This window comes from Mya arenaria, chromosome 1, assembly GCF_026914265.1.
Source record: "Mya arenaria isolate MELC-2E11 chromosome 1, ASM2691426v1".
NCBI classification, from domain to species: Eukaryota; Metazoa; Mollusca; class Bivalvia; order Myida; family Myidae; genus Mya; species Mya arenaria.
The window spans coordinates 60,524,339-60,537,280 of record NC_069122.1 but is presented as its reverse complement, the minus strand read 5'-3'; the positions used below and the strand labels follow the sequence as shown (position 1 = coordinate 60,537,280).

The 12,942-nt window shown below is 32.0% G+C and overlaps 1 protein-coding gene across 2 annotated transcripts in view; it reads left to right on the top strand.

The window, feature by feature from the left end:
• LOC128203454 (uncharacterized) overlaps positions 1-12,942 on the top strand; it is a 68,461-nt gene that overhangs the window by 40,585 nt on the left and 14,934 nt on the right. Inside the window, exons 2-4 of one of the 2 annotated variants that reach the window (XM_052904911.1) lie at positions 1,866-2,016; positions 2,732-2,913; positions 12,215-12,310. In XM_052904911.1, the coding sequence (XP_052760871.1) occupies positions 1,866-2,016; positions 2,732-2,913; positions 12,215-12,310 (429 nt within the window). Of the gene's footprint in view, positions 1-1,865; positions 2,017-2,731; positions 2,914-9,607; positions 9,916-12,214; positions 12,311-12,942 lie in introns of those variants that run through there. The other variant, XM_052904988.1, reaches the window with a different exon arrangement.

The window sequence follows — 12,942 nt, the reverse complement described above, 5'->3', positions numbered from 1 at the left end:
GGATAGAACCACACAATGTTGTTGGGTCTAGCCACTATTGGGCCTCTGTCCCAATTATCTACATTTGTCCCAATAATCTACATGGCGACCCAAGAATTCGAGTGTGATACGCACAAAAGACCCGGTAATTCGGCAAGTTTAAAACTATATATATATATATATATATATATATATATATATATATATATATATATATATATATATATATATATATATATATATATATATATATATATATTTCCTTTTATTAACATACACGTTTTGTTTAGGGAAAATCATTTTATTACAAACAACTTCAGCAATAATTCCATTCCAAATGCACAACCTTATATCAATTCAGTCGACGTATCCCAATGTATTTGAAGTTCCAGTAAATGCTCTTTTCAATTGCGTCTAAAGGTTTTCGGTGCTTTGATTAGATAGCATACGTTAGACAAATTTTATGAACTTAAAACATTTTAATTCTTTAAGGAAAATGATTTTATTTTTACGAGCAACTTTAGCAATAATACCTTTTAAAATGCAGAACTTACCAGATGGTTGTTTTCCCGCGGTGAGGACAAACATGTGGTCAGTTAATGTATGTAGAAACTATGTTTAGAATATAGGTTAGTTAATGAAGTTGAAACTGTTTTTAGATCCATTTTATCATATGCCACAAAAGAACACAAATGAGATCAGGATTTTAGTTATTAACTGATTGCAATGGGACAAATAATTAATTGGAAAAAGTTCTTGATTTAAGAATTTATCTTCACATTGTTTGTTACATGTTTTGTACACAGCTTTAAAAAGGTTGGTTTTTATATTTAATTGCCATTGTTACTGATCTTTCTGATGTAAAAATCCATTAGGAGTGGCATATTGGTTACCTGAGCCAAAACCAACTGACGATTTTACAAAGAAGTTGATTCTCATTTAAGCGGAGTGTGTAAACCTATATGCCTTATTTCAGAGATGATCCAAATATTCAAAAGGTCCTTGTCCTGAGGTTACAATGCATTTCGTTAGTTTTAAAGAGGACAATTTTTACAAATCATTAATGTTCGTAATGTTTATGTTTGAATATTTAGAGTCTGAGCATTGTTTATAAATGATTCTACATTGAATGGGTTTCTTGCTTTGCAGTTATGTACATGATTATGTCTGCAGTGGAGCCTGATTTCCTAATCAGGAAACAAGGGGATTCCGCACTCAGTGATTTCCTAATCAGGAAATAAGGGGATTCCGCACTCAGTGATTTCCTAATCAGGAAACAAGGGGATTCCGCACTCAGTGATTTCCTAATCAGGAAACAAGGGGATTCCGCACTCAGTGATTTCCTAATCAGGAAATAAGGGGATTCCGCACTCAGTGATTTCCTAATCAGGAAACAAGGGGATTCCGCACTCAGAGATTTCCTAATCAGGAAACAAGGGGATTCCACACTCAGTGATTCCTGATCAGATGAAACAAGGGGATTCCTGATCAGAGGAAACAAGTCACCTAATTTTCATTAAATTTGCCCTGAGACCATGTTTGTGTACTTGAAAGATAAATCTAAAATCCTAACATTCTTAATTACTTTTAAATTCCCCATTCTTTATTTCTCCTTGTTTCCGAATCAGGCAAATTCATTCACTGGTCAAGATTCTCAAAAATTTACCAAAAGTTGACAGTCATTTAAAAAAAGAAAAGAAGCAACACCTGCACTGTGAACATACAATGTTTTGTGCCTGTAGGATGCACATCTTGACTTCTCTGGCCATGCCCAATTAATGGTATATTTGTCAAAAGTGCATGGGTAAACCATGACTGGACAATTGAGTACGATGCAAGACAGTGCTCTAATAAATGAACTAATAAGCCTTATTATATATTTTCAGGTGTGATTGCACAGGAGGCGACTATATCAGTGAATCAAGCAATTGTTGTGAAGCCCACCCCAAATCCCCTTACTAACCCTGGAGATCGCGTGGACATCACCCTCCAATGTATCTGCAGTCGGACAGATCTCAGCTACTACATTAAAAACAAGTATGTTCTCGTAACAAAAATATATGAGTGTTTATTTTATAAACTATTTCCTTAATAATTTTGATTTTATTTTTTTGGAGAGAATAAACAATCTTAATGGAAATCAGACATTAAAAGTTGATATGAAGTTTGTTCAATGTCTGGAACATGGCTTGTTAATTGCTTAGCAATGAAGTTGTGCTGAATTATTCTTCATTAAAATGACCCTTTGAGTTCGCGTATGTGCAATGTTTAAATCAAAGCTTACCATACTACCAGTAATTGGGGCCTGTACAAAACTAATTTTAAATTAACAAGTAAAATGGGTACTTTGCATTTATTTTATCTCTTATGGCGTTAAGTTAAACCACAGATCTGTTTACTGGTATGTAAGGGAAACAATTACATGTATTTCAGTTCTGTAAATTTAAAAGAGTTATCTGCTCATTACAGCCTGGTTTATATCCCATGATAATGATTGAAATTACATGACTGGCTAAAGCAAAAAGTGGAATAACCAGAATCTATATTTGATTGATCTAGTTTCTGTTTTGACAAACATTTTGCATATTTGAAGTTGTTTTTGTTTTTAAAAGATAAGTTTATGATCTTCAGTTATATGATACCGGTAGTTAGTTATTCTTACTAATAAAGTTTAACTTAATATACATTGATTCCATATTGGAAACTGTTGTTAATGTTGATTTTGTAATGCATATTATGTAACCTTCCACAGAGTAATCTGGAATTTTACGAGCAACGTTGATGGAAAAAACCATCCTGTAACAACTAGCTTCTATAAGTACTCAGGATCTGAATCAGCTTATGCACCAAAACATTTTGGAAAAGGACACTTTGACTTTGAATACATGCCTGATCCTGCAAGTGGGGAAATGACCTTTATTCTGAAAATTAATGGTAGGCCTGAGCGATTCCCCTTTGCTTTACTCTTGCCATTTACAAAATGGTGGGGAGTAAAGTAAATATTACAGTGTTGCTCAAATACTTCTGTATGTATACTATATTCTGTCTATAACCTGAGTGCTGTAGATAGTTATTCATAGTAGCTGACTGACTGATTAAAACTAAATGATGACTTATGTGTATGAAGACAAGATGAGCTGAAAGCATTTAAGAGTCTTAAGTCTTTCAAGTTGAATGTTAAAGCTTCTGATTAATTACGGACCTGGTCTTCATACACTAAATAACACTCGGATATCAGGATCTTGCAGACATTTTAAAGTATCCATGTAACCTTTTTGGTTTGTGATTGAAAACAAGTCTTGTAATCACTTAGAATGATGTTTTTTGGGGGATAAGAAATCATTCAGTATTTATCCTTCTGGATGCACATAAGACCTTGAGTATGCTTCAGAACGTAAATAAGAGAGCTTACTGTACTTTAAAATGATGTATAGGAAGCTATTTCATAAACAACAAACCTGTTGAAACCAATGTATTAAGCTTGTACCCTAGTGTACTTCTTTGAGGTTACACATTACCAATTTTGACTGAAGCCCCCTCCCACATGATTTTGGGTGAAAAATGATATGCGTACTATGCATCTATATTGACAAATACACTACATGTTAGTGCTATATGTATGCTGTAGACTGATATCCGAGTTCATTATTTTACTGATGTCAATTTTAAATAAAATAAAAATGTCATCAATATGAATCATTGGCATGGCTAAGTTGCAAAGAATGCTTGACAAATGATGAAAAGGCAACATTTCAATTTCAGCATTTTTATGAAATTTGTACATGACTGTGGAAACTCAAATCCCAGCTAGAGTAATTTTGTTTTATTTATATATATATATATATATATATATATATATATATATATATATATATATATATAGACTTTTTTTGTCTGTACATGCTGAATTTGTTGTTCAGAGTTTGGTCAAGTAATAAAAAAGCTAGACATTGAGCATCATTGTATAATATAAACTTATATACCTATAAAGCTTTACACCAGTCTTTTAACAACTTTGTTTTACTTAATGTGCAGTGTTCTTTAATATTACATTTTGTCTCTTTTTATTTTGGAAATAGCTGTTTGCAAATGAACTTAGCATTTCAAGTTGTTGATGCATTGAACGATCGTGGCTTTAATTCAGCGCAAATCGGACAAGTAAATTTCAAGTGCAACATCTATTGCTTGTCGATTTCTCACATCAAAGGAAACAGACTAACTATTATATAGGCTGGCTCATCCAGCAAAGCATCAATACAGCTACTTTTTGAATTTGTTTGACATCAGCTCATCAATTGAAGCATAGCTTTAATATCGCTCAAATGGACATATGTTAACAAACAAATCTCTTTGAAGTGCCAAAACCTTACTGTTCGAAACAGCTTTTTGGGTGAAACAAATCATCTGTCTTTTCGTTGAAAAATAGAAGTGTGAGTGTGATTTTATTATCTGATTGACAAGAAGCTTTGCTTAGTTCATTTGCAAACACTAGTATTTGTTGGAGCTTTTACTTAGCATTGGTAACAGTTTGGATCTAAAAAGTTTGGTGTTGGGATTCGGAAACATACTTGCTGAAGTGTTTTAAACTGAAATGAATTGGGGCAAATTTATAACTTACGCTTGAAAGCAAACCAAATATTGTATAATTATTTTGCTCAACTTATAATGAAGAGTCTGTATTGTATATTTATATCTTTATGACTCTGTTGCACAATTATCCCCCTTCCTGTTTTTGCATTATTTTTTTATCTTCCTTCCCCTTAGGACCCCATTTATTATTTCCCCTCAATAATCAGTGTGCTTTGACCATCCAGTTTTTCATAATTTTCCATACTGATTTTATAAAGCATGTTAGTAAGGCATGGACATTTTAGTTGTTTTGGTACTGTGAGCATGTAAATATGTTATGGCAGGAAAGTTTTCACTCATTTCTGTTTGTCTCCATAATGATTTTCAAGTTTCACAAAAAGAAAACATTTATTTAAATACCTTCAACTTGAAAAAGATTTGAAACAATAAGATCTGTAAAATCATCTTTCAAAAACAATATCCATTTACTTATAACCCTTTTAATTGAAATAAGAAAATGCATTTGTACTAAAATGGGTGTATGCTAAAATGACTATGGTCAAACATTATTCATTCATCATTCATCCTCATGTTTATGTAAGCTACCATTACTTTTTGTTTCTGATACCTTTGTTATGTTTCTACCCTGTTTTGTCTTTTCTTGGTTGTCTGTTGGCTACCCTATTGTTCATTTTCGTGTTTGTCTGTTCACTACCCTATTGGTCATTTTCGTGGTTGTCTGTTTGCTACCCTATTGGTCATTTACATGTTTGTCTGTTCACTACCCTATTGGTCATTTTCGTGGTTGTCTGCTTGCTACCCTATTGGTCATTTTTCGTGGTTGTCTATTCGCTACCCTATTGGTCATTTTCGTGGTTGTCTATTCGCTACCCTATTGGTCATTTTCGTGGTTGTCTATTCGCTACCCTATTGGTCATTTTCGTGGTTGTCTATTCGCTACCCTATTGGTCATTTTCGTGGTTGTCTGTTCGCTACCCTATTGGCCATTTTTTTGTTTGTCAGTTCAATTCTCTACTGATAATTTATTTAGCTTAATTGAAATGATATATCTTGTAGGTATATGGATAGTTTACTTAAATTGACTTGTTTAATTTGTTACAGTGGGATAACTGTTTTAACTTGCCTACCTTAAGACAGACCCTGGTTCGAAATGGCCTTTCATTCTGTTTGTTTTCTGCTAAATTTAGTTTTCCACTTTCTCATACAAAACATGGCCTTTTACAGTGTATATCTTAGTAGGAGTACAAGGAAGATACTTATTGGACCTGTAAACTTATAAGTTTATGCCCTCAGGTTACCTGCTTTGAGTCTTTATTTCACAGCATAACAATAAAGTCATGCCACTGATACAATGCATGGCTGGTATTCATAAAGCATCTAAAGTCATTTCCTGAATTAAGTTACCTTCCTCATTCAACTTTCTAACTTGTCATTTGATATGACCTTATAAATTCTGAAAAGCAATATTTTCATTAAATTTTACATAAATTAAAAAGATGTTACTGCTTTAAACATCTTATATGGTTCAACCACTACAATGAACATTTTAATAAATCTAATAAGTTGAAGGAAGTGCCTAAGATTGATTATGAATACAGCCCTGTACTCTATGTTCACCGTTGCTAACAAAATACTTTGTTGCATCTTTAATGTGCAGGAGTCCAGAAATTACACGCACCTGGTAGTGGCACATATGAGATCATGTTTGGTGTTTCGTATTTTAATTTATATTAGTCACTATAGCGAAATACCAGATGATTTTTTTTTCTTGATGTATATTTACTTTCAGCATTAGTTGGAAAAAGAGAACCTCTCATGGTCAAATAACCTTGACAAACCACTCCTTTTACCTGACCGAAAATGTTGAATTGATTCGACCAAATGTTGAGCTTGATGTTCCAAAATATACCTTTGAGTACGGTCCTACTACTGGAGGATATAGATTTTCCCTCTATAAATTATGTTAGTTAATAACACATTACTTGAGTTGATGTGGTGTGATATTTTTCATCCCTAGATGGTACTGACCTTGACCTTATTAGGTCACACACTTAATGTACTAGCCTGATATAGTGAAGAAGTGAATCTTATAGCTGTTCTGTGATTTTAACACTAGCAGATTAAGATAAAACAAAAACATTTATTTTCAGTTCTTAAAAAAAATTGAATTTTTGTTTTGTTAGGATAACATGGGAGTTTAAGGACCACAAAGGCAAAATAAGAAACCTAACATCTGGTTTCTATCCAGCTGAATCATCAGCAGAATTTTTCAGAGTAGATCAGGAAATCCACATTATGACCTGACATACACTCCTGAAGGAAATGGATTCAAATTCGCTCTTAAGATTATCCGTATGTAATACCACAAGAAAAAGCATTAGCACAACCAAAACTGCTTCATTTCCTCTGTTTGTAAACATTTTCTGAAAACGGTAAATAATTAAGTTTGGACTTTTCTATTACTCTAATCATCCAATGTAATTTGTGTTTTCAATTGATAGAAACATACAGGAATATCAATAAAATTTATGCAACCAACACTTCATGCCAATTTCATCAAAATGTAACCTTCCTAATATAAAGGACAATTTTGTGTTATTTGTATGGCACAAGGCAGAAAAATCACACAACAAATTTCTTCTGAGATGTTCACAGTGGGTGTACTTCAGTTTGGATGCAACTAATCAAGGCTGATTTTGTTTTACCTTAATACTAAAATTGTTATGCCTCTATTTACATTTCTTTTTCTATAATATTTAATGTAATAATTAAAGTCAAATTAAGCTGCCTGAGATTGGAGTTCCTTCTGTATCTAATGAAATAGCTGTAGAACACAATAATTTAAATTGATAAGCTCTGGTTTGAGATTTCTTTAAAAAGTCTGATGTAAGCATAGTAATTCCTATACATCTGCCTACAGATTTTACACATATTTCCCATATAATAGTATACACTTAGTGAAGCATTCATCATAAATCATCGTCTTTTTCCCCATTCCTACAAATTTTATTAACCAGATTTTCACAAAGTGAAACCTGGTTTTAAGAATGGCCTTTGTCATTGTTCGGGCTGGGGGTGAGCATTGTCAAACTCATCTATGGTACTGAATAACATTATTTGGGGTTGCCATAATTTGATCAAACTTTGTATATTGGAAGGGTTTATGAAAATCTTTCATGGAATTGTGTTTTGAGCCCCTAGGGTGAAGGTCACTTTTATTTTAAATAGAAAAGAGTTGATACTGAATAATTTTAATTGGAGTTGACACATTGTGACTAAACTTGGTATGAAGTAAGGGTTTATAGGGAAGTTTCATGGGAGCCCGTAGTGTTAAGGTCATGGTCACAGTGACAAAAATTAGAAGTATGGTTGTAACTGAATAATTTTATTTAGGGTTGATGTATTGCTTGCTGTGCTCCTCTCTTGATATAATAGCAGATACATTTGCAATAGCATTTTAACTTTCAAAAAGTAGGGCATCAATAACCAGAAGCTGATCCCTTTTGCATCACAAATAGTGTGTTTTGCAAACCTAAACAGATTTCTTTGCCTATAAGTAGATGTCTTCATTTATTTAGTATATATTTGAGAGAAAAATATCTTGTTTTAACTCTTAAATTATCAACTCTTTCACCTGCATTTTCACAAGTCACGCAATTACTCATTTAGATGTTTTCTATTCAGATGCCGGGTTTGCTTTACATTCTGTGCTAACATTCAAAAGATTTATTGTTTTCAGGGTTATGGTGTATTTCAAAATACTCTGAGCTACAATTTTCTGGTATGCTCATGTATGTTTTTATTAGTTATAAGACTATTCATACATTGTAACAGCATCAACTGGAGTTGTACTTCGACATCCACTAGAAATATGAAGAAGCTTTCATTGCAAAGTTTCTCTTTGGAATCTGATGTACCGATGACAAAGTACAATCTTTTATATGAAGAAATAGCCACTGGTTATGCATTCACTTTAAAGATCTCAGCTATAAACAAGTTGAATTTACATGGAATTCGTTAAGTGGTAGAAAGGGACATGCTTGCTGCATTATATAAGGTGAAACACTGCTGTCACATACTTATAGACATATTTTTAGAAATAAAACATTTGTATTTTTTTACCTTATATCTTTATCATATATTTTTCATCTCTTTTAGAACATTCTGGACAATCACTTCTTCTGCAGGGCATAAAGAATATAACATACAACTCATTTTACTTGCATGACAGTGTAGATGAAACGAAACATTCATTGCAATATTCACAAGAAGCCAATGAATATCACTTCATATTGTCCATTTTAGGCTGTTATGCATTCCCCACTTCATTTTCCCTTGTGTCCTTTCAATTTTCTGTTTTATGCTTTAGGTGCTGCATGTGTTTGTTTGTTGCCAATAGAAATGATATTGTTTAATATTCTTATTTGCACAAGTATCCTGTTGTTAGCTTTTATTTTTAGTGAAAAAAAGTGTTTCTGAAATTTGGCACCTTTATATTTACCCATGTAATATATTGGTATTCAAGATAATCTGATATTGTTTGCTAAAACCCCATGAAATTTCCAGGAAAAGTTAAAAACCTGAACAAAAACCTTTGAAACTTTTCACATTAATATGTGAACCTTAGCTGGGTCACTAAGCAAGCCAAATGGCCATCTCTTAACTTTTTATTGTAGGACAATTTGCATACATGTCTTCATCATCTCATGTGTTTGTGCATATATATGCTATCACTGCTTCTGCCATTGCCAAGCTTTTCAAACTAATAAATATGTAATTATGTTCTTTAAGAAAACAGTTTAGAATATATGCATAATGCTGATACATATACAATCAACTGTTGTGAAAAAGAATGGGTTGTGACAATGTTATAACCGTGTGGTAATCATTCGAAGAATTCTGAGCTTTTTGCATTACATATTTATAATATGTGAATAATGTGTTTTTTTCTGAACATAACATTAAAGATAATATAAAACCAGGTTGCTTCTATTGTATTCAGCATTTGAATTGTATAATTACCATGGAACAACCTCAAAACATAATATACAGTTAATATATTTTATAAAGTTTTGGATGTGACTTGCGGGGTTTTTAATATTCAATCAAAATTGAGATCCATGGAATTATGAAATATTGTGTTCTCATCGCTCATGCTTCACAATCCTTTGCTTGACAGAGTTTCCTGGTCATATACTGACATCAGTGGAACCACCATTAAATTGACAGATGGTTTTTATCCGGATAAGGCTGCTGCAGACACATACTTCAATGGACAAGATTCTATATTTAAATTTGAATATGCTCCTGATGCAGCTGGTTATTCCTTCACTCTACAGTTGAAAGGTTGATAGAGGAAACTCGACTGTTATTACTGAAACAAGTTAAAATGGATGGCTTAAATTTACAGTTTAAGTTATGGCTTGATATATTAAAAAAAATAAGATTGCTATAAACAACCTCATTAAAAAAATATTTTCATGCACAAATTGACCTGATTTTATTTTGAGTTGAGCCAGCTTACTTAATACATAATACAGTTAATTATATAATATTATTTATATATGAGAATGTAGTCGTTTAAATTGATCAGTTGTCATCAATATATATGCAAACAGCTACAGAAACATGCTCAGTAGCAAAAAGTTTAAACATAAACCCGGTTTAGTGGCAATGGGCAAACACCAAAGACATAGAACACAAAATCACAAACAAGAAACATAGAACAGCACAACACTCTACAAACAGCACAGTGCATAAATACTATATATATATATATATATATATATATATATATATATATATATATATATATATATATATATATATATATATATATATATATATATATATATATATATAAATGATAGGTATGTTTATCAAGAATTGTTAGGTACCGCCTTGGAACGGTCAGTAAAATGTAAATTTACTGGGGGTTTAAACCAGTTTATGTGCACAAACCTCACTCTTATCCCAACAATTCTTAATAAAGATAAAACGCAAAAGGTAAATCTTAGCAAAGTATGCATTAACTTGAGGAAACTTATCAATAAAACAAATAATAATAAAAAACTACTTGCCAGGGAAGTTATTGCTTTTTAAGACACAATATCCGGTCAAACAAATATGGAATGCCTTTTTATTTTTATGTAGACTAACTTCTCATAGAATGAAACAGTTTAGTTGTTGTTTTACTAATTATAAAACATTGCATAGATACATTCCAGTAATACATAGTCATTTTTATTCAAGTAATAATATTAAAACTTAAATATTAACATATTTTAAGCAGATATGAAGATGCAGTATCCGAGAATATAAAATAAAAGTTGTTCTCCTGATATAATCAGATTTTATGAGAGAAAAAGAAATTTCTACTTTTGCAATATTTATGCAAATAAAGAAATGTCTCTAAGTAATAATTGAGTTAAATAGTTTAAGGATGGGCATGTGGGCGATAAGTTAGCATGGTATCAATACCTGCATTATGTGCAACATTATGATGCTGTTCACTGCATGAAATTTATTGTACACATTTAAAGACATTGTATCCTTATTCTGTCAATTTTGGTCCCCTTCTTGATCACAGTTTCTTTCCAGATGAGCCTTCCCTATAAAATGTTCCTCCCATCTGTTTTATGTCAATGTCTATGTCACCATTATCTTCATTATCTTTACCATCATCATCTATGTCATTATCATCATCATTGGCATCATTTGTATAACAACCCATTCCATTTATTCACTGTTGGCTTTTTGCCAGGATTGTGGGAATGATTTAAGCAATTCAAGAATGCTAATGGCAATGAGAATGGGCAAAAAAATAAAAGAATAATGGAAATTTAATGTGTTTTTTTATGTTGAACAAAAATGTTAAGCTTTATATTCTGTTTGGTGAATAACCCTTAATAGCTATCAGCTCTCTGCTAATTACATTGTTGTATACTTTTTCCTTGCACTGCATGTTTGAGGTGCTTTTCTAGTGTTCTTGTTGTATAGTACTCGTGTATGTTATTATTCTAGTTTGATTGACCTGTTGTGTGATGGATCAAGATTTGTTGAGTGAGCCCCAGAAAGGGAACATTAATTGTGGGTCTTTTTTGCAATTTCTGTTAAATATATTAATGGTTTTTATATTTTAAAAAATATTATAGTTTTTGGTTGTCTTACTTGACAGGTCAGTCTTAACTGTGAATATTGGTGTATGAAGGTTTAGATGCATATTAGTATGGTTAAATATGTGCTCAGAGTTCCTGTCTTATTAACAAATATATATAGATTTTTTTTAATTTGTAAATGAATATTTGTCTTAGATTTAATGCATGTCATTTGTTATGATATGTATTTTGATGTACAAAAATGTTTAATCTGAGCAAGACAATAATCTGACCACTGCGCTTACCGTAGATTTCTTTTTGTTCAGAATGTTCATTATAACATTAGTGATTATACTTTGTAATATTTTAAATAAATATTTTAAATCTGTTTTTTAATGAAATATATAATGTAATGTTTGTAAAATATTTAATATTCACTACTTTTGTACCAGTAATGTATCATATATTGTTTCAATGAACAAATTTGCCTATATTATTTGAGGCTTAATATCTTGATGCTCCTATTAACCCTGTACCATATTTTGCAGGGGTAACTTACAGTGATGATGGTGTTTACACTTGTTCACTTCTCCAAGGTGGTACAACAGTCATTGACCAGAAGACAGTCCAAGTTACCGTTGTTCGTAAGTTAACTATTGACAATGTTTATCAGATAGTTAGAATGATGTTAATCATGTCTCATCTAGCTGGAATGATGATAACCATGCATGATGTTGTCAGAAATATTATAACTATGTATGTCTCATATTGTCAGAATGCTGATAAATATGCCTCATATAGTTGGAACATTATGATAACCACGTCGCATTTAGATACGATAGCGATAAGTTGGTCTCATACATACAGTAAGAATGACAACATCTAGGTCTTGTATAGTCAAAATGTTGATAACCATGTTTCTTAAGGTCAGAATGACAATAACCATGGTCAAATAGTAGGCATGAAGATATTTTGGTTTCATAAATATAGCCTGAATGATGATGACCATGTCTCGTATAGTCAGTATGACGAATTATGGCTCAAATGCAGTCATAAGAAGCTAGCCGTGTCTCATATAGTCAAAATAACGATAAATAAGTATCAAACTTAAAGTTGGAATGACAATAGCTAGGTCACATATGGTGGGAATGATGATAACCTCATCAAATATGGTGGGAAAGATGATAACCACATCTCATATGGTGGGAATGATGATAACAACATCTCATATGGTCGGAATGATGATAACCATGTCTGTTATGTTGGGAATGATGAT